This window comes from Bufo gargarizans, chromosome 3, assembly GCF_014858855.1.
Source record: "Bufo gargarizans isolate SCDJY-AF-19 chromosome 3, ASM1485885v1, whole genome shotgun sequence".
Classification (NCBI taxonomy): Eukaryota; Metazoa; Chordata; class Amphibia; order Anura; family Bufonidae; genus Bufo; species Bufo gargarizans.
In genome coordinates, this window is record NC_058082.1 from 31411709 (window position 1) to 31439310 (window position 27602).

Here is a 27602-nt window from a genome sequence, read left to right on the forward strand (position 1 = left end):
GGCCTCTTGTGTGTCCCCCGTGGCCGTATTGCGGCCCGCATACGGCAGATCCGCAAAACACAGGACACCAGCCGTGTGCATTCCGCCTCACAGATGTGGACCCATTCACTTCAATGGGTCAGCAAATCCGGAGATGCGGTGCGTAACAGAACGGAAGCATTACGGAGTGCTTCTGTGGTGTTCCGTTCCGTGCTTCCGTTCCGCAAAAAGATAGAACTTGTCCTCTCTTTTTGTTGAACGGACGGATTGCGGACCCCATTCACTTGAAGCGATCCGGATGCGGGTGGCCCACAGTCGGTGCCCGTGCATTGCGGACCGCAATTTGTGGTCCGCGGCACGGGCAGCACACGTTCGTGTGCAAGACGCCTAATAGTGAGTAAAAACTACTGAGTGTCACTATTGCCATATGATATTGTAAACAGATCGACACCAACTGTTACAAACCAACTATGAGAACTGTTTGATACAGGAGCTGAATATATGGGAGCAATATAGAAAGACACGAGGATGATACATGGATGTATATGGGGAACAACTGACGAAAAATGCGCCCATCAGAAGAACACAAATACCCAAGGTTGCCTCTAATGTCCTTCAGCTATTCCCTTCAACAATTTGACATACAGAGGGAAGTGAAGAGAAATCAGTGGCCTCTCTGTATAATACAATGGATGAATTGCAATTCATAGATTTTACACAATAACTTGTTTTTTTAGATATTATCTGTGTATATTCTTCATATTTTTCTTTTTATATATTTTATATTATAGTATTTTATATATATGATTAATTAATAAATGAAAGATTTGAGTGAATATGGATAAGTTTTCTCTGGATTCCTCCAAATGAAGTGTGCCTGTCTACAGTTATACATCTGCCCTGGGAAGGCCTCCAAATCGGGGACCTGCTATTTATGGATGGGACTGATAAGCCACACATAGTTTTGACCTGTGACTAGTGTTGAGCGAACTTGTGTTTTAAGTTCGGCATCTAAAGTTCGGGTTCGGGTTATCGAAGTATCCCGTTATGGATTCCGCTACCACGGACCATAACGGAGTTTAGAATCCACAACGGGATACTTCGATAACCCGAACTCGAACTTTAGACGCCGAACTTAAAACACAAGTTCGCTCAACACTACCTGTGACAAGCATCAATTTGCTGGGACTGCCCCATCCAATTTAAGGCTGTTTGCAACTATCTATTTGCTTATGGTAATTCACACATTTATATTTTAGCATCATTACAAAAACAGCAAAAACAAAAAAACAACAAATATAGATGGCAAATGGGCATCTCATAACCAAAAATGTAGCAAATTGTAAAAAAAAAAGAGATAAATATTACACATATGTATTGTAATACATGTGAATGAGCCCTAAAACAAAACACTTACAAAATTTCATCACATTTTATCTTGATTTTTAAAGGGCATCTGTCAGCAGTTTTGTACCTATGACACTGGCTGACCTGTTACATGTGCGTTTGGCAGCTGAAGGCATCTGTGTTGGTCCCATGATCATATCTGTCCGCATTGCTGAGAAAAATTATGTTTTAATATATGCAAATGAGCTTCTAGGAGCAACGGGGGCGTTGCCGTTACACTTAGAGGCTCTGCTCTCTTTGCAACTACTGCACCCTCTGCACTTTGATTGACAGGACCAGGTGAGATGATTTTTTCACTGCCTGGGCCCGTCAATCAAAGTGCAGAGAGCAGAGCCTCTCGGTGTAATGGTAACGCCCCCGTTGCTCCAAGAGTCTCATTTGCATATAATAAAATATCATTTTTCTCAGCAATGTGGGCACATATGAACATGGGACCAAGACAGATGTCTTCAGCTGCTAAGTGCAAAACTGCTGACAGATGCCCTTTAACTGGACTGTTGATCACAAAGGAGGATTTTTCCTCATAGCCAAGACCTACGACAATAAACTCTCCAATTGGAAGACGTTTTATCAGGCAGCATTATCCATCACATAGAATAGGCAAAGTGTGCAAAAAAAGTGTAAATACCTTCAGTTTCTACATTATCAACAACATTGTTGGCTAGATGAATGACAGTCACTATGGAAGCTTGTGGGAGGGAAAAAAGACAAGACAGGAAGGAAAAAAAGGAGACAACAGAACGGTTAGTATTACAAAGCACAAACATGGTTACTGTATCAATCACCGCATGTCACCGACACTTAGAATTCATGGTTAGAAATCATGAAATGGCAGAATCAATGAGGGTTATTACATGGGTCATAACTGGATAGATCGGAGCAGCATCAGACCGCGGTGTCTTGGACGCAGCGGAGAAAATTACACCCTCTTTTTGTCTCTAAAGAACATGCGCAAGTCCAAATTTCCATTGCCATTGTTCGCCACGGACATGTCATGAATAGGATCTAATAGAGTTTTTTTTCACTCAATCAACCCATAAAAATCATTGGCTCCGAAGTTGCTTTGAAATGGGGTTGTCTTCTACCTTTGGGGATCATTGGCCCACAGGAGTATTTTTTTGTACTCTGGTGGACCAAAGCTGAAGCACCCACATTTTTTCACTATGGAACCTGAGTTGGGTGATCCAGCAGGGATTCCCGAACAGGCACACATGGTATGCTTGTTTATCGGAGGCCCTAGAGCCTTCATAATAGAAATCGTATATACCATAGGTTTATAGACTATTTGACTAGACGGCAAACCCATGCCTTAAGCATGGTTCAACATCTATACCAAGCCATTAATCCTATTATACTCCCTCCAAGCAAAATGTATAGGGGCACAGTCTAGTATTTTTATACCCATCTGGTGTGATACACTTTGTACTGCTTGTATAGGGACAGCCTTAGGGTCTTCTACTTAAGAGGAAAGGTTCAGACGAGGCACCATTTTTGGCTGTTGAGTGTTTTGGCTGCAATAGGGATAGTACATTTCCCCACCATGGCTATTTGCTAGAACACTGGACCCGTGGCTGCTTGATAGTTGCCTGGAACCGGTAAGGCGGTTCTTTGCTATAACATTAGTAGGCATTGGTTGGATTATTGCTGCAACTGTGATGTAAGTAGTTCCATCTCAATGTGACTGGGTTCTTTACCTTCATTGACCTGTGTGACCACATATTGTACTAGTTTGCATGTTATGCATGGCTTGAGCCAAGGTTCACATATGGTTCTTTTTAAATGATGTTGGTCAAAAAAAAGTTTTACGGCGTTTCAACTCGCCCAATCCTTTTCTGTATAAGGATTAGTCACTGGTCAAGACATATGTACTTATCTGATCCTTCACTAGAGAAGGGTAGGGGCAACTATACTGAAACGCAAATTACTAAAACATAGTTTTCTCACTTTTATGCTGAAGCCATCAGAAGAACATCTTGGTGACCTAACACCAACATCTGAGGCCTACTGGTAGATCATGAGCTACAATATGGCCACCACTGTATTAGAGGTTTATTCTAATCCATTTTTGGTGTGACTATTGCATTTTCGGCGCTAGGAGAATCAGTAAATGGAGGTTCGTGATCTAATTTTAATAAAAAATACACAGTGGCTTCCTGGACACTTACCAGAACTGGAGGGTGGTGGGGTAGGATTTAGAAAAATATATATTTTGTTTTAAAGAAAAAACTTTGGAAAATCAATAAAAATGACTTGATTCAAATAAAGAATGAAGGGGATGCAGCAGTGGTTTAGCATCGGTTCTCATTCTAAGTTGTCCCTGAATGGAACCACACTGATTGCCATGTCCTTCCTGACCCAACTTGGCAACCATATAATTTCCCAGGAAAAACAAGACCTGCGTGGAGTTTGCATTTTCTCCCCATGTGTGTTGGGTTTGCCCTGGTTTTTTTTCCTCCCACAGTCCAAAAAATAGTCCAAAAATCCTCCCTAGCGTGTCTTACAAAAGAAAATTATATTTTGAGCCTCATTTTAAGCAGATAATATAGGAACTTCCATTTTAGAAGGTGTCTTAGCATTTTGTTGCTGGGACCTTCTTGAATTTGCGAGGGTCCTGGAAAATAGATTATCACCAATCATCACCAAGGCAGAAACTGATTCCTGTTTAAAGAAATTTTCTAGTAATCTACTAATGATATTTCAAGGTTTCCCTCAACAGGTTTAGCAGAGTCCTTTTTCTTCTGCTGTATCGATTGGTAGGAGAGTTAATTTAAGAGCCAAGCTAAATAGAAATATTATATTCAAACAGTCATAAAATCAATCATATACCGTGGTTTAAAAAAAAAGCTGAAGAAAAATTTCAAAACGTGGGCAAATGATTACATAAACTACATTAAATGCTTAAATCACCTGCTCTAGAATGTTCTAGAACATGAAAGACAATCATTGATATTTATAAATGGGCTTGTAAAAAATATGCACCATATTACCATCCCTTTAGTCCAATCATGGTTTTCCTGTACGTTGTCACAAGGGGGTCATACGGATGCATATGGCTTCCATGTGATGACCTACCATGCACTTTGGATGCTTCTGGAGGAGAATATCTCTGTGCGTACAGTAATTTATCTGGTCAGGCATGCCACAATATTTTAGAGTTGGTCTCGTACAAGATTCAACCAGAAAAACCTCTTTATGCTGCTGAATGAAATCAGAGGCATAGCTAAGAGTCCACACACACGTACTGGCACCACACAACTCAGAGGTTGTTTGAAGTCATAACACGGACATGTGCATGAGGTCTAACTCTGACGTGGACATAGCAAAATGGGGGATTGAGAGAAGTAAGAAGCTCTGCTATACCACCGGTACCGGTTTAGTTTGTTGAGTGTCTTGCATTGGTTTACTTATCCAACATGCATTTTAGAGCCATCCTTTTTGGAATATTTTTGCATCTGTTTTAGGTTACAAATAAAAAATATATAAAGGATCATACATAAGACTTTGTAAGTAAAATGTGCGTGTTGAAAATGAAATAATAATAAAAAAACGAAAAAAGAGGACTGGTGGTCGTTGCAAGTTAGTTTAAAGCTGGTCAGATGTCTCCATCCAATCGTAAAATCGCATTAACTTTTGTGAGCCCTTACCATTGTCATCTCCTGAATCCGACTGAAAGGAGTTCAAGGACTGGTTCTCAGAATTGCTGCCCTTTGTATTCCCCACAAAGCAAGTCATGTCTTCTGCTGCTTCCAGTCCTTTACCTTGAGATACAACAAAAAAATTACATTTATAGCACATCCCCCCATTTACCAAAGTATTTATTGTAGTCTAAGGTCAAGTTAGCAAAAACTGAGCTACATAAAAACATAAAAAGAGATAAGACAAAAAATAAATATAGATAGATAGATAATATATAGAAAGATAGATAGTAAACAGGTAGATAGATAGATAGAAAAAATTGCAAAACAGGCAGCACTCTCCAGTAGAAAAAATGAACAGTTTATTCACCCATGCAGGACGCAACGTTTCGGCTCTATACTGGAGCCTTGGCTCCATAATAGAGCCGAAACGTAGTGTCCTGCATGGGTGAATAAACTCTGTTCATTTTTTTCTACTGGAGAGTGCTGCCTGTTTTGCTATTTTTGTATTTCTGGGCGATTGTCCTGTGCCATTGGGCTTGCACCTCAATTTGTGCTTTGCTGTCTTCTGCTGCCATTTTCCTCTTTTAGATAGGTAGATAGATAGATAGATAGATAGATAGATAGATAGATAGATAGATAGATAGATAGATAGATAGAAGATAGACTTACAATCATTTCCTGAATCCCAAGGTCCTTTTCTGATGGAGTCACAGTCAGAACGACATGGGGATACTGATGGCATATTGGGGGCCACACTGCACACCACTACACCTCTTCGAGCTGTTAGAATCCTAGGGGACTCTGGGTGGAAGGTTGTCATCTCCTGATGTTCCACCCCAAGCCCATCAACCATCTTATCCAAGTTGTTCCTAGATTCACTCTGGAAACAAGGAGTGTAGGCCATGGGTCGTACAGGAACTTGAGGAGGACCAACCTCTTGATAGATATTTCGACTGTCTCCACCACTCCGGAGGTTCTTAAATTGAATCCCATTGGTTTTATTGAGCAGTGCCGCCGTGGCCGGGTCTTGGACAAGAGTGATGTTGTTACGGGAGTAATTTTTACGGAACACTTTTTTGCGGAAGACTATGAAGAGGATGATGAGGACAAATATTACAAAAAGCACCACAGCTATCCCGATCAGCTCCTCCTTGCCGACATAGGAATGTCCTGCTTGAATGTTGGGCACCACCACAGGTCTTAGACCGCAATACTGTCCAACATAACCATGAGTGCAATTACAGGAAAATGACCCAAAGGTATTGATGCACGTGCCGCCATTTTCACAGTCTTCTCGTTCACATTCATTAATGTCTTCTTCACACCTAGGGAGACATTTGTTTAGATGGGAGACAGTTGTCAGATGATGAACACTCGATATATTGGAAAAAAAGACCTTAAAGAGGTTCTCCACTTTGGACAATCTCTAGTTGTTAGAAGCACTCCTTGGAAATAAGCTGATCACCAAGACTCCTACTGCTGGGACCTCCAGTGATCAGTTGTCATCTACTAGGGATGCTCAATTGTCTTACAGCACCACCACAGGAGAAATGAAGAAGTACACAATGCTCATTCACATAAATAGCTTGTATGTGTAATGCATAACAGGTTCTCCAGGCTCCTTTCTGGCCAAGAGATGAAGATCCTGGACAGAGGGTCCCCCTTATATTAACCCCCTAATAAGGAGCTGTAGAGAAGAGACAAGAGAACACTGGCAATTTTAAAGCCCCTATTGTCTTAATAGGAACTCCAGTGCATTCTACCAGATACGGTATTCCAGCTGGCCTTAGCTACACCTTAGATAGCTGTCAGTTGACAGCTATTCCTTCTGTTCCCCCCTCCCCTGTACACATAAATACTTGGGAAAGCTAAGCGTGCATGTTTTCTCAATATGGTCAGGAAAATAAGCCAAACTCCTCTGGCGTTGGCTTATGTCTCCTGGGATAATAGGATGGGGCATGTTAAAATCCAACTGTTTGGTCCTTCCATCCTTCAATGTAGTGGATGTAGGGGGAGAATCTGAGCACTAACACACAGATTAGATGGTTCGACCAACCTACATCAAAAAGTTTTTGGGCCCTTTAAGGCTCAATGAGACCACTGAATACCTGGACACCACTAAAAGCTGATCCTGTGTGTGCCCTCCTTCCTTCAAGTCTACCATATATGATCAGAACCATAAATCCAAAGAATCTGACTCTGACCCCTTTTAGGACAACCGCTTTTCTAAATGTAGACCTGCTGGTGGATCAGCGTCCACTAGAGCAACATGTCAGCTACATGACTAGGCCTCTGTGTCATGTTATTTATTTTTTATGGATTTTTTCAATAACAGATCATTTTCTAATAGTTCAGCTTGAGTGCCTGAATTTTTCCCTATTGTTTGGACAAAATTTGACTTCCTACAGCCAACACTAGGGGGAGTTTGTGAGCTATGTCAATACAAATTTCTTATTGAATTCAATGGGATCTTTATTATTCCATATGCAGTGAGCTCCCCCTAGTGGTGACTGCAGGCAGCCAGAATTTTATCATGTAACTCTATGGCCGTGTGGAGTAAAGCAGAGGATTTGGAGCTTTGTATCACAATAACAGAACTCAAACCCATCAATTAGCACAGAATATGGGACCTATTTACATAAAGAAAAGCCAATTTAAAGTGCTAGTACCCAGCAGTGATATCCACACCCACCACTACTTACGTTAATCCCCTCAGACCCGTCCTGCAGGTGCAGATGAAGGAATTCCCGATCGGATCACAAGTCCCACCGTTCCGGCAGGGATTTGGAAAGCACGCCGTGATCTCCGATTCACAGTTTTTACCGATGTACTGGGATGGACAGGTGCACTGGTAACCTGTGCGAAAATAAGCGATGGTCAGAAATATAGAATACAGCACAGGCTTGACATAGGACCGCCATAATACCTAGCACAGGATCTTAAATCTATATCATGGCGCACATATGTAGCAGTTCTTTGATAAATTCAGCTCTGCTACATCTCTATATTCAGAATGACCACATCTCCTATCCCATGAGGACATTAAGGAGATTGTATTTCAACTGTAGAACCCATGCATTTAGCAGATGCGGAAAAATTGCATAAAATAGCGTATACGGTATGATAAATTTGGCTCGAATCTCTAGCCATTTTACACCAATTTCTCTTCCACATTTCTTACGGTAATATGGTCTAATAATTTGCTGTAAAATTGGCACAAATTTTTTTCCCCAAAAAAAGTCTGTAATAAATTTGGTGGCTGCCGTGTACACCCTTTTTGGTGCAATTTTCTTACTAAACTGCCCTTGAGCTGAGTTTGTCAGCGGTTACAAAACTGACTGTGTAATTTGGCGTAACAGCTTCAGCTCTGCTATATGCATCCGATATATCCTATGTGTATGTGAGGCAGTGAGTCCTAATGAAATGTGCCGTTATACTGCTCCCTGCGTGACACAACACTGCCATCTGCTGTCAGGACGCTGTCACTGCAGACGGGGAAATTGACAATTTCATAAGGCCTCATGCACACGACCGTTGTGTGCATCCGCGTCTGTTGTTCCGTCTTCTGTTTTTTTCCGCTGACCCATTGACTTTCAATGGGTCCGCGGAAAAATCGGAAAATGCACCGTTTGGCATCCGCGTCCGTCATCCGTGTTTCCAGTCCGTGAAAAAAATAAGACCTGTCCTATTTTTTTCAAGGACAACGGTTCACGGACCCATTCAAGTCAATGGGTCCGTGAAAAATCACGGATGCACACAAGATTGTCATCCGCGTCCGTGTCCGTGATCTGTGTCCGTTTTTTCCTATCAATCCAAAGGCAAACTTGAATTCGATTTTTTTTTCATTTTTCATGTCCGTGGATCCTCCAAAAATCAAGGAAGACCCATGGAAGAAAAAACGGACACGGATCACGGAACAACGGAAACCGTTTTTTGCGGACTGCAAAAAAAAACGTCCGTGTGCATGAGGCCTAAACCTGCATTGATCCAAATGAAGATTTGGCGCCATGTTGAAAGCTGGGCCGATGTGCTGTATAAACGCAGTCCCCGCAGAACTGGAAGGTTTCACGTCCCCATTCCCATGTAGCAGTGCAGATTTCTGGCCGTGCTGCCTATTTGCAGCGTGGTTGCAGACTTTTGGATTTTTCAACAGCGTTTTCATTTTTTTAAACGACTGTTTGAACTATGCTTTTTCTGTCTTATTTTTTTTAAGGACAGTTTTTTTTTATTATGTTTTTTCCTGCAGTTTTTTATTAATTTTTTTAACCCTTAGGCCTCTTTCACACGGGCGTCAGTTTTTTTGCCCGGATAAGAGTCGGGTGCGTTGCGGGAAAATGCGCGATTTTCCCGCGCGAGTGCAAAACATTGTCATGCGTTGCACTCGCGTGAGAAAAATCGTGCATGTTTGGTACCCAGACCCGAACTTCTTCATAGAAGTTAGGGCTTGGGATTGATGTTCTGAAGATTGTATTATTTTCCCTTATAACATGGTTATAAGGGAAAATAATAGCATTCTGAATACAGAATGCATAGTAAAACAGCGCTGGAGGGGTTAAAAAAATAAATAAATAATTTAACTCACCTTAGTCCACTTGATCGTGAAGCCGGCATCTCCTTGTGTCTCCTCTGCGCTGAACAGGACCTGGGGTGAGCTGCTGCATTAAATACAGGTTAAGGACCTTCGATGACGTCACTCCGGTCATCACATGGTACGTCACATGATCTTTTACCATGGTGATTCACCATGGTAAAAGACCATGTGATGACCGGAGTGACGTCATCGAAGGTCCTTAACCGATATTTAATGCAGCAGCTCACCCCAGGTCCTGTTCAGCAGAGGAGACACAAGGAGATGCCGGCTTCGCGATCAAGTGGACTAAGGTGAGTTAAATTATTTTTTATTTTTTTTAACCCCTCTAGCGCTGTTTTACTATGCATTCTGTATTCAGAATGCTATTATTTTCCCTTATAACCATGTTATAAGGGAAAATAATAATGATCGGGTCTCTATCCCGATCGTCTCCTAGCAACCGTGCGTGCAAATCGCACGGCACCCGTACTTGCTTGCGGATGCCATCCGATTTTCACACACCCCATTAATTTCTATGGGGCCTGCGTCACGTCGAAATCGGACAATATAGAGCATGCTGAGATTTCAACTGAACGCACAAGTGATGCGTTAAAAACAACGCTCATGTGCACAGCCCCATAGAAATGAATGGGTCAGGATTTAGTGCGGGTGCCATACGTTCGCCGCACGGATCGCACCCGCACAGAAAACTCGCCCGTGTGAAAGGGGCCTTAGAGCAGGCATCCTCAAACTGCGGCCCTCCAGCTGTTGTAAAACTACAACTCTCACAATGCCCTGCTGTAGGCTGACACCTGTAGGCTGTTCGGGCATGCTGGGAGTTGTAGTTTTGCAACAGCTGGAGGGCCGCAGTTTGAGGATGCCTGCCTTAGAGGATTGGGGGATTTTCCGTTTTTTTGCGTTTTCATTTTTCACTCCCAGAGTCATAACTTTTTTATTTTTCCATTCACATAGCCTTTATGAGGGCATCCTTTTTTTGTGGGACTAGTTGTACTTTCCAATGACACTATTTATATTTGCATACAATGTAGCGGGTATTGGTAAAAAAAAAAAAAAAAAACACTAATTTCTACGGCGCACACTATGCGGTAAAATTGATCTCCAGATCAGTATGATTACAACGATACAGCGGTTGTCTGGTGCTACTTGCGTTTTGGGGAGCTGAAGTGCCAGAAATGGCGAATTGGCCGTTTTTTTGTTTTTTTTTCGTTACACCATTCGCCTTATGGAATTAGTATTGTTATATTTAATAGTATTGGCTTTTTTTTTCATTGGTTAAGTATTTTGATTTTGGGGAGAGGGGGGCGATTTGAACTTTTATATTTTTTTTTTTGACATTTTTAAAAACTTTTTTTTACTTTTTTTTTGGTCACCCTGGGTGACTATAACTGGCATTTATTAGATTGCCCATTGTGCTCATTGATGGCTATATTTTCAATACCACAATACAGCGCTGCCACCTAGTGGCCTGTGTCGGTATATTCCACTAATAACTTGAGGCTTGTGTCTATTAGTACAGCGTTATAGGTTCCCCGATCTCAGCCGGCTCCCGCGTCCGGACTGCTCTGATGCCGCGGTCACATACATTGCAGACATTTGCCGTTGGTCTCTACTGTTTGAAACAAAACGGCAGCTATGGCGTTCGCTGCACACGTGAGCAGGCGCCGTGTTTAAAGATGCGACTTTCGCCGTACGTATCGCGAAGGAGTTAATGACTGTGCGAACCTTGTAAGGAGTGCACCCGTCTAACGGCCGTTAAAAATGGCTATGAGGGTCTTTCAGGAGTTATGCTCCCCTCACCCACCTGAACCCGGGGGGCACTCGCTTCTCGAACACTTGCTATTCCGTGAATGCAGCAGGACCTGCGCTCCCAGAGTCGTGAATTCACATGTGACGTGAAGAGGCCGGGGGCGGCAGGTCCTGCTGCATCCAGTTTATGGCCATTTTTGACGGCCGTTTAAAATGAATGCAAAACGGTAGCTAAAAACGGACAGAATGCCAGAAAATGGATGCTCAAATGGTTGAAAAATGGTCCAGACAAACTGAGAGCGTGTCCATTTTTTTTTCTCACTGTTGTGTGAACGTAGCCTTAGGCCTCATGCACACGACCATGCCGTTTTTTGCGGTCCGCAAACCGCAGATCCGCAAAAAATGGAAGCCGCCCGTGTGCCTTCCGCAATTTGCGGAACGGAACAGGCGGCCCATTGTAGACATGCCTATTCTTGTCCGCAAAACGGACAAGAATAGGACATGCTATATTTTTTTTGCGGGGCCTCGGAACGGAACTTTTGCAGCCCTATTGAAGTGAATGGGTCCGCACCCGAGCTGCAAAAACTGCGGCTCGGATGCGGATCCGAAAAACGGTCATGTGCATGAGGCCTTAGGCCTCTTGCACACGAACTTTTTTTTTTTTCCGTTTCCGTTCCGTTTTTTTGCGTTCCATATACGGAACCATAAATTTATATGGATCCGTAAAAAAAAAAAACGGAAGGTACTCCGTATGCCTTTTGTTTCCGTATTTCCGTTCCATTCAAAGATAGAACATGTCCTATTATTGTCCGCATTACGGACTGTTCTATCAGGGGCCAGCTGTTCCGTTCCGCAAAATGCGGAATGCACACGGACGTCATCCGTGTTTTTTTGTGGATCCGTTTTTTTTTCGGACCGCAAAATACATACAGTCGTGTGCAGGAGGCCTTAGAAGGAGATTGTCATTTGCTATATGAGGGATCAGCAAGATCCGGCACTCCAGCTGTGGTGAAACTACGACTCCCAGCATGCACACTTAGTTTGCTGTCCTTAGAACCTCCATGGAAGTGAATTGAGCATGCTGAGAGTTGTAGTTTCACAAAAGCTGGAGGTTGGAGGATGTCTGATATTAATTTCTTACATCAATTATGGCATAACCCCTTTAATCTTTTTTTTTATTGCAAATGGAAACCCCCTTGAAGTCATTGTATGTTATAGAGACTAGATGGCGCATGCAGTAATGAGTATTTACCACCAGATGGCACACTGGTACAGCTCCCTCCGTTCTGGCAGGGCTTCCGCTCGCAGGCATCGGGATAGAGCACGCAGCCGAGCTTTAATTCCGTCAGGCCGACCACTTCTGCGAAGCTGCTCCTCTTGTTCTGGAGGGGCAGCTCGTTGTTATTCAGGATGACGGAGTCCAGGCATCCCTGGAAGCCGCCCAGGACCTGGGTGCTCCTCTTGTCAGTCAGGCTCCGCACATTCTCCACTTGCACCTGAGCTCCAAAATAAATGGAGCTGTCCGCGCTGAGGGTCTGGTAGTAAAGTGGCGCTTTGCGGCGCTCCACGTAGCTATCGTCCAGCGACAAGCTCGTGAAATTCCGGTTCAGCTCCAAAAAGACCGAGTGCCAGCTCCCGTCATTGACCGTCCTGCCAGAAATTCCCAGGATTCCTGGGCCGCTGCCACAGTCCAACTGGAACCACAGCTTCCCGTCCACAATCTGCGGAGAGAAAGACGAGAACAGTCACATCTGCAGCGGGCGGGCGCGACCACAACCGTGCGGCGTCTGCAGAAGCCCCCCGTATCTATCACCACATATATACATCCTACTATATCACTGCTGTAATGTCACCGGAATGTTCTAGACCAAGTAATGGAGGGATAGAAGATAGAGAGATGATAGATATGAGATAGATAGATAGATAGATAGATAGATATGAGATAGATAGATAGATAGATATGAGATAGATAGATAGATAGATAGATAGATAGATAGATAGATAGATAGATAGACCAATATAGCCTGACAAAGGAACGACATAAGAACATCCTAGAAGCTGACAGTATACCAGAGCCTGCAGAGGGAGTACAAACTGGCCCCATATCTGGAGAAACTCCCCAATCCAAAAGACAGACAGATCCTGAGCCGCTACAGACTGAGCGCCCACAGCCTGCTCAATGAATCCGGGTGTCATCGACAGAGGTACAAGCTCAGGGAGAGCAGACTGTGCCAGCAGTGTGACCAGGAGGCCGTGGAGGAAGAGGCTCATTTCCTGCTGCGGTGCCCCAAATACTCAGCAGTGAGAGAGACTGACTTCAGGAGACTGTCTGATCTCTGCCTAGGCTTCATCTCCATGGAGGAGGAAAAGAGACTCTCCATACTGCTGGGGGAAGTGGAGAACACAGCGACCATAGAAGCACAATATATTACTGCCTGCCATGGACTGAGAGGAGCCTGATATACTATGGACTCCTATACCCCCACCCTGGACCTGTCCCCACCCCCCAAACCTACCCAATTATTTCCCACTTGCTTTGGCAATGCTAAAATGTATTTAGTCCTGCCAATAAAGCTGATTTGATTTGATTTGAGATAGATATATATATATAGATAGATATATGAAGAAAAAAGGCGGCACTGGCTCAACAAGGAAAAAAGCGGGTGCACGTCTCAGAGGGAATGGAATGATTTCCCTATTGAAAATAACAAGAAAAATGAGCGGCACTCTAAGTAGTAAAGTGATGAATCCTTTATTCACACCACTGGTGTGAATAAAGGATTCATCACTTTACTACTTGGAGTGGCGCTCATTTTTCTTGTTATATAGATAGATAGATAGATAGATATGAGATAGATGATAGATAGATAGATAGATAGATGGATATGAGATAGATAGATAGATATGAGATAGATGATAGATAGATAGATAGATAGATGGATATGAGATAGATAGATAGATAGATAGATAGATGATAGATAGATAGATAGATAGATAGATAGATAGATAGATGATAGATAGATAGATAGATAGATAGATAGATAGATAGATAGATAGATGATAGATAGATAGATAGATAGATAGATAGATATGAGATAGATAGATAGGAGATAGATAGATAGATAGATATGAGATAGATAGATAGATAGATAGATAGATAGATAGGAGATAGATATGAGATAGATAGATATGAGATAGATAGATAGATAGGAGATAGATATGAGATAGATAGATAGATACAGATTCTTCTCTGTAGTATAGAAAATATGAACCATCAGCCATTCCTGACTCTGTATACAGCCGCGCAGTTTCTTCTCCCGCCCTGCGGCTCGTCAGTATATTTCCTGTCAGCAGGAGCCGCCATCACTCACACCGAGTGACAGCCGTTTAGAGGGGATCAGATGTCGGCGCAGTGAATTCTCCACACGTCAGGGGCGGACGCTCAGGAAGTGTCTAAGCTGTTACTGTACTACCGCAATACAGTGCTAGTGTAAACCCTCACAGGGTCACCTGTCACCGGTGACGAGACATAAGATAATTGTGTGAGGCGATTGCAATTAACAAGACTGGGGGTAAATCAAACTTTTTAGGCCGGGGCTATAGGGCGATCTGTAGCAGTGCAGCCATTGACATGAATGGCGGTAAGTGGCCACAACCACGACCTCACAGTTTGGGATTTTTTGAGGTAGGGGTAGCGGCAACTTAGGACGAGTGTTGAGGACAAGATGGCTGCATAGCCCTACCCTATGGCCCCAAATACAGAATTTACACCCGACCCACATGGCGTTCCCGTCCAATGAACGGAATGAAAGCTTCTGTATAAGAGCATTTAAAGGGGATGCAAACATGGCTGCTTCTAATCTATCCATTTAGGACAGCTTTAGGATTTGAGATCTTTTTCTATGCATTATTTAAGTGACATACGGTGATAATATTTAGGAACTAAATTTTAGTATTAAGTGGGAACTATATGGCAGTATTATGTGAGAAGTTTTATTTGGATACTTTCTATCATTTGAGCACTATATGGTGGTATTATGTGGCTTGCATAGAGCAGGATTAAGTGGGCTCTTTAGGCTGCTTTCACACTAGCGTTCGGGTTTCCGTTCGTGAGCTCCGTTTGAAGGAGCTCACGAGCGGACCCGAACGCAGCCGTCCAGCCCTGATGCAGTCTGAATGGAGCGGATCCGCTCAGACTGCATCAGTCTGGCGGCGTTCAGCCTCCGCTCCGCTCGCCTCCGCACGGACAGGCGGACAGCTGAACGCTGCTTGCAGCGTTCGGGTGTCCGCCTGGCCGTGCGGAGGCGTGCGGATCCGTCCAGACTTACAATGTAAGTCAATGGGGACGGATCCGTTTGAAGATGCCACAATGTGGCTCAATCTTCAAGCGGATCCGTCCCCCATTGACTTTACATTGAAAGTCTGGACGGATCCGTCCCAGGCTATTTTCACACTTAGCTTTTTTTAGCTAATATAATGCAGACGGATCCGTTCTGAACGGAGCCTCCGTCTGCATTATTATGGGCGGATCCGTTCAGAACGGATCCGCCCGAACGCTAGTGTGAAAGTAGCCTTACCCTGCTTTCACACCTAAGCGTTTCTCAAACGCGCGTTTTACGCGCGTTTTTGTCGCGCGTTTTTATGCGCGTTTTTTGTAATAGTAAACGCGCGTTTGGGTGATTGACAGCAGTGTTGTCCAATGAGTCTATGGCCCAAACGCGCGTCAAACGCCCCAAAAAAAGCTCCTGAACTTGTTTATGCGTCGGGCGTTTTACAGCGCGTTCAAACGCGCTGTAAAACGCTCAAGTGTGAACCAGGGCCATAGGGAAGCATTGGTTTTCACGTGTTGAGCGTTTTACAGCGCGTTTGAACGCGCTGTAAAACGCTCAGGTGTGAACTTAGGGTTAGAGTAGTGTTATTTGAATACTGCATATTATTTGAGCACTATATGGTGGTGTTTTGTGGGATTTTAAAACAAGTATTATTTAGGATGCTGTATATTATATATGGGTGCTATATAGCGCTATAATGTGGGCTGTATATGGCAGCATTATGTGGGCTGTTAGAATGAGTTTTATTTGGATGATGTACGGTATAATATTTGGGCACTATATGATGTTATTATGTGGACTGTATATGGCAACATTATTTGTGCTCTTAAAAGAAATGTTATTTGTATACTGTATATTATTTGAGCACTATATGGTGGCATTATCGGCCTGCATATAGTTGTATTATGTGAACTCTTAAAAGAAATGTTATTTGGATACTGTATATTATTTGAGCGATATATGGTGGTGTTATGTGGGCTGTGTTTAGCAGTATTACGTGGGCACTTTAGAGAACTGTTATTTGGACACAGCACTATATTTGGACACCGATTTTTTGGGTACTTTTGTCTCAGATTCGGTCGCAAAGGGGATTTGCAGCCAAATGTACACTTCCCCCGCTCACGCCACTTTTCCGAGGTGGCGGAAAAAGGGGACGTGACATGGGCGGGGAGGGGGTGGGCCAGCCCATCTCATTTATCATTTTCTATGCCTGTTTTTGGCATAGAAAAGAACGTAAATCTTTGTCGGCATGAGAGGTGGCGGAGATTTAAGCAAGTCGCACGGCCAGTGCTTGACTATTATGTGGGCTTTTAAAATGAGCTTTATGTTATTTGGGCACTATATGGCGTTATTATGTGGGCTGTATATGGCAGTATTACGTGGGCTCTTAAAGAAATGTTATTTGGAAACTGTATATTATTGGGCACTATATAGTGGTATTATGTGGCCTGTATGTGGTAATATTATGTGGGCTCTTTAAGAAAGGGTTGTTTGGATACTGTATACTATTTCGGCACTATATGGCGGTATTATGTGGGCGGTTTATGGCAATATTAATTTGGCATTTAATGGTAGTATAATCTGAGCTAAAATTATGAGAAAAACTGTCTAATAGTGGCAAGGGGTGAGCGTGGCTACTCGTCTCCTAAAGACCCATTTTCTACAACAGTTTCCCTGTTTTTTACTGAAAGAACAATAACTTCAGCAAATATCTTTGCTTGCTGTCAGTGATTGGAAGAACATCTGTCCTGGTCATGTGAAGGTCACACTGATAACTGTACTGAACCTGCAGAAAAACCTGCACGATCATCACATGGCCTGTCCTAATGTAGACAATAAAGGGTCCCTTTCAATGACAGCAAGCAGAGAGTTTTAAAAACTGTGACAAATTGATACAAAAAATATGTTCGAAAATTGCATCTGTATTCTACATTATTACAAAATGTTTTCACAATAAAAAAAATAAAAAAATATTTTTTTTTGTTGCTGAAATTACCATACGGTTTCAGTCTAAATTGGACCCCCCCCCCCCCGCCAGCTTATCTATCTGAAGACCCCAGGAGACCCTCCCCCGTCAGCTCCCAAATATCATCTTCCCATTCCACAAAGCACATTACACAGATACATATGGGAATACATCAGCCGTATAAGGTCCATCTGTAAGTCCGTATACTTAATGCCTAGGAGACGTCGGGGGAGCTGTGTGCACTCTATGGCGGGTGTAGCTAATTAAAATGTTGCTTGTTTCACAACTGGGAGCCGCGCCAAGCTATGAGATTTGCCAACCTGCAGTAAAAAAAAAATGGCTGACGTACTGGTAATAAGAATCATCCTGGGTAGGACTTCTCCTTCATGTCTTGCCAGGTACTGCACCGACGAGGAATCGGTAACATACATAAAGAGGAGCACCGGCTCCAGCCGCGGCCAAGGCTGAAGGTGATTTTGCTACAAATTAGGATTCCGGCCTAGACGCTCTAATCTCATTATACTTCTTAACCTCGTTCATTTCACCAGCAGATGTTGAGAGAAAGGATACAACCCATCCCATATGTTCCGTAACGATTTCCCAAGAAAATGTGTCAGGCGGGCCGGACGTTTCGTTTCAATCATGGTTGCAAGTAAATAAGTGAGGAGTGGGAAAAAATATATATTGTATTTCTTTATGTAATTAAAAGGGGCCAGAGACTTGACAACAAGGCAGGGTCCCTTTAAAGGGTCACTAAACCTTAGGTCGGAAACATATAAAAGTGCAGCGTTATAAGAAGAGCTTCTAATACCATATACATCTATGTATGGATATCTTTAAGGAGGGTCAAAGAGCTGGAGATATATGAGATAAAGTAGTGATCATGGGGGCGGACATTTTTCATTTAAAGGGTTACTTAACCTAAAGTCAAAAATGTATAGAACAGCAGTGATATTAGATGAGCTGCTAATATCACTCAGTCCTACATATGTATATCTTTAAGGAAGTTCAAAGGACTGGAGATGTGTGAGATAAAGTAGTGATCCTGTGGGCGGACATTTTTCACTTAAAGGGTCGCTAAACCTAAAGTAAAAAATGTATAGAACAGCAGTGATATTAGATGAGCTGCTAATATTACTCAGTCCTATGTATGTATATCTTTAAGGAAGTTCAAAGGACTGGAGATATATGAGATAAAGTAGTGATCATGGGGCGGACATTTTTCATTTAAAGGGTCACTTAACCTAAAGTCAAAAATTTATAGAACAGCAGTGATATAGTATAAGCTAATAATATCACTCAGTCCTACTTATGTAAATCTGTAAGGAGGGTCAAAGAGCTGGCGATATGTGAGATAAAGCAGTGATCGTGTTGGCAGACATTTTTTATCCCTTTAAAGGGTCTATTATTCTAAAGTCGGAAACTTATAAAAGAGCGGAAGAACTGCTAATATTACTCAGAGTCTCAACCCCATGTATGCCTATTTTTAAGGAGAGTCGGAGAAACGGGGGCATTTGACATAAAGTGGTGATCATGGTGGAGGCAGACATTTGTCATTTAAAGGGTCACTAAACCAAAAATCAGAAACCTACAGAACAGCAGTGATATAAGATGAGCTGCTAATTTCACTGATGCCTACATATGTATATATTTAAGGAAGTTCTAAGAACTGGAAATATGGGAGATAAAGTAGTGATCATGGGGGCAGACATTTTTCATTTAAAGGGTCATTAAACCTAAAGTCAAAAACGTATCAAACAGCAGTGATATCAGATGAGCTGCTAATATCCCTAGGTCCTACGTATGTATATCTTTAAGGAAGATCAAAGAACTGGAGATATGTGAGATAAAGTGGTGATCATGTTGGCAGACATTTTTTCCTATAAAGGATCCATTAACCTAAAGTCAGAAAGTTCTAGAAGTGCTGTGTTATAGGAGGAGCTGATAATATCTCTTACATGTACAGTATATAGGCATATTTTTAAGGAGAGTGTCAGAAATGGAGGTATGTGAGATAAAGTACTAGTGGTCATGGTGGCAGACATTTTTTATTTAAAGGGTCACTAAACCTAAAGTCAGTTTAAACTTATAGAAAAGCAGTGATATAAGATGAGCTGCCAGTATCACTGAACCCTATGTACTGTATGTGTATGTTAATGGAGGGGTCTATGAAATGGGGATATAAGAGATAAAGTAATGATCACGGAGGCAGCCATTTTCATTTCTTTAAAGGGCCACTTAACCTAAAGTTGAAAACAGACAAGCTACTAATATCCAGTGGCGTGGCCTTTATAGACTTTATCTGACTCTGGTGTAAAGAAAGTTAAACAGAGGAAAATACAGTTTCCAGCTTTAATTACTTGTAACGACCTAAATGATCCCCCCCCCCCCCCCCCCGAGCCCGATGCTGCATCTCCGTTCTGTAGCAAACTAGCAATTTACATTCAAAAGCTTTTTAGCAAGGCTTCAAAGAGTCTGCACAGGGAATGAAGGATACAGCGGTTCTGCGCTCTCAGGAGACAGGTGGCACGGGTCGTTTTATTTTTTTATTTTTTTGCTTTTGTACTATATTATGCATGAGAAGAAAATTACACAGACTTGGTTTTGTAAACTGAATTAAAATGCACCTTAGGTGGGTCTGACAAATACATACGGTACAGTTCGGTTCCTTTATGTAATACTTAACCGCTGCTTCTCGGCTCTGCTACATCAGTGCTCGGTGACTCCTGCTTAGTCTATAGGAAGCCTGGGGTGGTCTGAAATCCACTCTCATCATCTATTATCTAGAGCTCGCCTTGCTCAGACTGACTTCCAGGTGTACGCAGGAGCTCCCCGGAAAATAATGGCTTTCATTAAAGAAAAGGCGAAATCGTTATAAACTACGATAGATGAATCCGGTATCTCTCCTCTAGTCATGCACAAACCAGCTTTTACATTTCTACTGGTTGCCCTTGGAAACAGACAGCATTAAGCTCCACCCCTCTGTCAGCCATGTGACCTAACAGTTTGCTGTAGCTGTGTAACCGCCATCTGACCACCCACAATGCGTTGTCCTCTGGTAACATAACGCGCCCTCTGAAATTAAGGAGAACTTTGTGTAGACTTAAAGGGGTTGCGCAGGATAAGAAAAACATGGCTGCTTTCCCTTTCATGTCCACAGGTTGTGTGTTGGTATGGAATCTCAGCACCATTGACGTGAATGAGGCTTAGCTGCAATGCTGCACGTAACCTACGGAAAGGTGTTGCGCCATTTTTGGATGAAGGCAGCCATGTCTTTCTAATCCTGGACAACCCCTTTAAAATAGGTTTCAGTCTTGATATACAAGCGGTGCTCTGATTACGAGATAGGCTGACTGCTTGGGGTCTCAGCTGTTACCATTGATTTGGCCCAAACTAGTGAGTGAGTAACAGAAGCCATGGTTCTCCCATCTCATAAAAGCATACCTTCAAGAGGTTGTTCCATCTGGACAACCTTTGTTCTAAATGAAGATCAGGTGATCGCCAAGGGTCTGGCAGCTGAGATCCCCAGCGATCAGCTCTTATTGACAGTGGGCAGCTGGACATTTTTCCTGCAGCGGCCACTACAGGAGGAAGGTGGTATTACATGGTGCTCATTCACTTGAATGGCTAACCTCCTAATACAGGATCACGCTGAGTCCTCCACCGCGGGAGCTGCTCATGTTGTGCTAGGAATACAGAATATGCTCGCTGTTCTTTTAAATCTATCAAACATTGAGATAGATGTTAAAAGAAAAAGTTTCTGTGGCTTATTAAAGCAAATTAGGCGTAAGAGTCAGGAAAAACATAGTATTTATAGGTAAGGGGTCCCTGAGCTTGTTCTCTGTGCGGAGGCTAGACGCAATAATTAATTAGAAAGGACGAGGTGGGAGGAGGGCGGGCGAGAGTCATATAATAAACCATGTAATTTCTCAGACCTCCGCGTGTGTATAATTACACCGTAATATGGTGATGCTCTATTTACACCTCATCCAATAGCTGTTTACGCTGATGAGATGGCGCATATGATTCTGGGTTATAGGCGACACACTGAGCACAAAAATGAAGCTGGGATTGCAGCAATCAGGACTGCACGGTACATTTACTAAATATGGAAACATTCGTGGAAAGAACTATTCCATGAGTTCCCAAAGATTGCAGGAAAACATGCGCTACAGATTGCGGTGACTTCTCTTTAGGGCAGGGACCCGTTGTAATGCTCATCCTGAGCTCACTGTTTCAGTGAAGACCAAAAACGACACCATCAAAGCAGTAGGAGAGAAGGGACACAGATGTAGCAGTGCTGAGTTTGTTGTTAAGAGTATATATCATATTTTTCGGAACTGAATTCAGACCATAATATAGGTGCACTGGACCATAGGACGCACTCACAATTTTACTATACATATTCTATGGGTGATATACAATTGATATAGTACAGACACAGTACGAAAGTCAATGCCTGATCATATTGCCAGCCACAGTATCCCCTGACTATGCCAATCAGTGCCCCCTGACTATGCCGGCCACGTTGCTCCATCACATTGCCAGTCTCAGTGCCTCCTGACTATGCCAGCCACAGATCCCCCTTATATGCAAGCCACAGAGCACTATCCTTATAAGGGACAGCCTTGCTGCTTAAGATTACCCAGTCATAAGCCCCACCCATTTCCCAGGATATCCTGAATTTTTCAGGACTGTCTCTGGAATTTAAGGATAGTCCCTGAAAATTCGAGACTGTTGACAAATATGATAGGATATTCTATAAATGTTTGACAGATGTTGGTCCCACCTTTGGGATCACACCAACGTGGAGAACTTGGACCCTTGAATTCTGCCCTGTCTTGTCAGACGGCCGTCGGCCACCACATCCCGGCAGAGAGGTGACCATGCTGTCCGATGTAAAGTAAGGCCCCAGCATTCACTCAGCGTAAAGTTTTCATATGACTAGTATGTATACATATAGTCTAACACAGTATGCAGTAAGCTCCCCCTACTGGTGGCTGCAGGTAGCCAGAATACTATGTCTATGCAGAGGATTTGGAGGAGGAAAACAAAGCTCTGACCATGAATGATCTCTGATCCATTTCATCAGGTTTACTGCTGGTAACAGTGGCTTACCTTCAGGATCATGCAGGGGTTCGATCTCGTGTACATGATTATAGCATTGTTCTGCAGAGTCCGCATTCGCAGGCCCAGTCTGAATTCATCTCGCTTGCTGTTCTCCGAGACCCGGTATTTAATGTAACTGTTTCCAGCAAAACTGAGTGAAGTATGTCCTGAAACGGTGAGCAAACATACTGTGTTCATACCGCAATCTAGTTAGCGTATACCGCATTGAACATGTGCAAGATGTGAGAGCATAGGGGTAAAGAGATGGATGTCCAACAAGGCTAACCGATTATCAACTAGGGTAATAATGCAATATATTTTGGGTCACTAAAAGCATAGTTCATGCTAATTTGTACTTAAGGGGTGTTTCTGTTGTTTTAGGGGTGTTTCCAATGGAATAGGGTGGGACTTGCATGTGGAAATGGGCGAGACTTACAAATATCCAACAATTTTGGATTGAAACTTTAAGTTTGTGTAATATACTAAAAATACAGTAGACTGAGCATGCCCTGAAGATATAAAGAGGAAGTCGACTATAAAAAATCTAATCTTTATATACCCCATTAGTTAATAGAGGGAGGGGGTCCTCTGTTCAGGATCCTCATATCTTGGCCAGAGATTAGTTACACAGAGCATCTCTCACTCTGGAGGACCATTTGACGCAAATGGTCGTTCTGTAATTCTTCCTTTCCCCTGTGGTGGCGCTGCAGGGAGAGTGACTACTTACTTCCAGGTTCCCTCACTGATTACAGCTGATCTTGGGGGGGATCTTAGGAGTTGTACACTTTGCAGTGAGCATATTAGAAAGTGACCTTTTACAAAGTAGGCAATGTCCAAAGTGGAGAACCCCTTTAAGGTAATTTTGTGGTAAGTTAGGATGTCTACCGTTCAAGATGGCAGCCTTTAAAATGGTGGTGGACTAGACAGCATTCCTCATTGGTGTACCCACTGGCAAAAACCCTACCTTCATGTCAGCATTTTGAAGTCCAGCAGGGGAATAGCCTGCCCAGGGTTCACAATATCTGGCATAGCCGGATAATGCCGGGAACTGCTGGACCCCCATTGACAAAAAAACGCTTTCTGGCATAATGCCAACTTTTGTATGGCCAAAATTCAAGCATGCAAGACTTTTTGTCCAGCCAAAAGTCAGAATTTATCCCGGAAAGTGGCAGGAAACCCGGTAGATCCTACTGTAGTCAATAAAGATATGGCGTTTCCCAGCATTATCCATCTATGGTATGGTCAACTCCAGCAGGCTGTTCCTCTACTGAAACAGCCTATCACATTTGAAAATGCTGATGTGAATGTAGCCTTGAGGACAAATGCCCAAGGATTGTGCCATCTTGCTGGTTCTTGACTTTTGGCTAGCCCGGTCTTTCTAGACCTGACTAGTATTACGTCTTCTCCTCTTGTGGTTGCTGGTGAGGTCATTGTGCTCAGTTATACAGGATCTACAGGACTTATTGTGACTACTCTTCAATAATGACATCAGTATGGTGCACCATGTGGTATCTCCAGCATTTCAATGTGGTTAACCTTCCAACCCCACCCGGGCCAAGATGTATGTCTTCTCCTGTCTTTATTTATTACCTCCCAGTTTTAGGCTAAAAAACATCTGCAGCTGTTTTATGTAGAAAGAAATGTTAAAAGCTTCTGGTGGGCTTGATACAATTCACCGAATAATGGATTTTACCTGAGCATTCTCCGAGTTTGCCTGGTGGGCACTGGCAGATAAATGGTCTCCGGCTGACTTCGTACCCAACACATTGCATGTCCTCGGGACACGGCTTGTTCAAACATGGATCTGCAGAGCCAGGACAAAGTCCACCTGCAAAAGACAGAAAAAGTCAAAGAGGAAAGAACTTTCTGATTGTGCTACAAAGATGGCTGGTGGTGTCGTGGTCACAGAAGTTTTCGATTTGGGTTGAGTGCCGTAGCCACGTCAAACTGTTTTTGAAATGAGACTCACTTTTTGGTTTCCATTTGTCATGCCCCATCATAAAGCACAAGAGCTACAGTACAGGCATGAAACCTGTCTCAAATACAGTAGTACCTCCAAGAGGTACTGGCAGAAAGTACCACTGTAATATAGTATGACATAGAACGAGTTGTGATATTCACATGATAAATGAGCACTCTCCAACTTGTAGCTCTCCAGCTGTGGTGTAACTATAACTGCGAGCTCTGATACACCATATCAGGTGCACAAAAGGTCCTGGGTATTTTTTGATTGCAAGGAATGTAGTACTGTGTGGCCCCTCTGACATATTATTATACATGAAAGCCTTAGGTCAGTAGTCTCCAACCTGTAGGTCTCCAAACAAGGTGTAACTACAACTCTCAGCATGCATGGAAAGCCGCAGACTCTGACACACCACAAAAGGCTGCCAATTTTTTGGATTACAAAAATTTCCAGACCCCTTTTTAGATAGTATTATACATGGTAGAGTTTAAACAGTAGTCTCCACTCTGTAGTCCTCTAACTGTGGGTGAAACTATAACTCCCAGCATGCACCGAATGCCGCAAATCTGACACACCATGTCTGGTGCACAAAAGGCCTGGATATTTTTGGATTACAAGGAATGTAGTCCTGCGTGGCCCCTCTGAGAAAGTATTATGAATGACAGACTTAGATCAGAAGTCTCCAACCTATCATTCTTCAAATATGGTGTAACTACAACCCTCAGCATGCATTGAAAGCTGCAAACTCTGACACACCATCACACGTGTACAAAAGGCCTGGAACTTTTTGGATTACGAGGAACGTAGTCCTGTATGACCCCTCTGAGATAGTATTATACATGACAGACTTTGTTTAGCGGTCTCCAACCTGTCTTTCTCCAAATCTGGTGTAACTATAATTCCCAGCAGGCACTGAAAGCCGGAAACTCTGACACACCATCTCAGGTCCAGAAAAGGTCTGGAAATTTTTGGATTTCTCGGAATGTACGGTGGCAGGGATTAGCAACCTTCGACATTCCAGCTGCTGTGAAACTATAACTCCCAACATGCACACTACTCCCATAGAAATGAAAGGAGGATTCTGGGAGTTGTAGTTTCAGGACAACTGGAGTGCCGGAGGTTGCTGATCCTTGCAATAGACTTTGATCCGTAGCATGCAAGTGGTGGCTTTCCAGTGGTGCTATAACTACAACTCCTAGCATGCACTGCCATCTGCAGACTCTGACACAGCATCCCAGCAGCACAGTAGGGCTGGAACTTTTTGTGCCATGATGAATCTAGCACCCCACGCCCTCTCTGAGACCGTATAACACATGATAGACTTAGATACACCAGTCCCTAGAAGTTACATGAGAGCCGTGGCATCTACAATGGCTGCCCATGACCATCTCCTAATACAATCTTGCATGTACGTCATCCCAAGGACTCGCGTTGCTCACATTGTTCCTTCGCAACCAGTTAATCTTCCAGTATAACAAATGTAAAACACATAACCAGAGCTAAAGTGTGTAAGAAGAAAAACATACAGGGGATCGTTTACCTAAATCTGTGCCATCTGGAGGTCCTACTTAACTTCCTATGCAATCAATTACGGCATTTGATGGAAGGCTGGTGCGGTGCTGACATGGAAACGCTCGGCTTACGTCTCCCGACCGGCTTCGTGTTACCGAGACAAACATATATTTTCCTTCAGAAAGGGCTAAATTACTGTTTTCAGAAGTGACATGGTTCAATTACTAACCCAGACGAGGTCTAAAGCGAGTGACAGGCTGAGATTTCATGTTATCGTCTCGTCTGCCACATTAGGACTGAATGATGTGACCGCGAGAAGTCAGATTAAAGAGGGGTCTCCAGGGGTTTCAGTTAAACTCATATTTAGATGGACTTGTCCACTGTCTCATTTGGACTATCTTGAGGGGTTGTGGCTGTCCCTTATGGAGTGGGGTGGCCGTCACGTATGAAGGTTGTGGTAATACAGTAGCTCTGTTATGGGACCCTGGTTTTTACTCTTATAGAAGCCATGTGGCTGGTACTGTTATGAGGGCGATATGACTGGCAATGCTATGGGAGTCACGCTATAGTGGTCCTGGGGCTAGCACTATACTAGTCTGTGGCAGGCTGGTACTATTAAAGGGGTCCTGTAGCTGACACTATACCTGGCATTGTTATGGGAGGGGGGCTCATTACTGTCATGCTATCATGATCCTGTGGCTTTTACTTTTATAGGGATCTTGCAGGTGACACTGTTATTGGGTTCGATGCCTGGCATTGAAGGTGTTGTGGTGGTCAAGCTATTGAGGTTGTGTGGCTGGTACTGTTATTGGGTCCTATGCTTGGCATTATGGGCGTCTTGTGGCAGTCATACTATAGATGCCCAGTGTTTGATACTGTTAAAGCAGTCCTGCAGCTGGCACTGATATTGGGTCACACTATAGCGGTCCTGTGTCTAGTACTGTTATAGGGGTCCTGTAGGTGACACTTTTTATTGCGTCTTACACGTGGCATTGGTATGGTTGGCTTGTTACTGTCACGCTATAGTGCTTCTGTGGCTGGTACTGTTATTAGACCTTATGTCTGTCATTAGTATGGAGGTCTTGTGGCTGTCATTCTATAGCTGTCTTGTGGATGGTACTGTTATTGGGTCCTAGGCCTGGCATTGTTATGAGGGTCTTGTGGCTGTCATGCTATAGCTGTTCTTTTGTTGACACTGTTATATTGGTCCTGGGGCTGGCACTGATATTGAGTCTAGTGGCTGTCACGCTATAATGGTCCTTGGGATGGCACTGATATTGGGTCTGGTGGCTGTCACGCTATAATAGTCATGGGGCTGGCACCGATATTGGGTCTGGTGGCTGTCATGGTCTGGGGCTGG

At 43.2% G+C, this 27602-nt stretch overlaps 1 protein-coding gene across 3 annotated transcripts in view; it reads right to left on the minus strand.

Moving 5' to 3' along the window:
• The window catches only part of FAT3 (FAT atypical cadherin 3), a 444217-nt gene that overhangs the window by 24984 nt on the left and 391631 nt on the right, over positions 1-27602 (minus strand). For 2 of the 3 annotated variants that reach the window (XM_044286543.1, XM_044286542.1), the window contains exons 20-25: positions 24461-24595; positions 22777-22934; positions 12614-13082; positions 7727-7880; positions 5694-6349; positions 5031-5144 (exon numbers count right to left, since the gene is read on the minus strand). In XM_044286543.1, the coding sequence (XP_044142478.1) occupies positions 5031-5144; positions 5694-6349; positions 7727-7880; positions 12614-13082; positions 22777-22934; positions 24461-24595 (1686 nt within the window). Of the gene's footprint in view, positions 1-2014; positions 2075-5030; positions 5145-5693; positions 6350-7726; positions 7881-12613; positions 13083-22776; positions 22935-24460; positions 24596-27602 lie in introns of all 3 variants that reach the window. The other variant, XM_044286541.1, reaches the window with a different exon arrangement.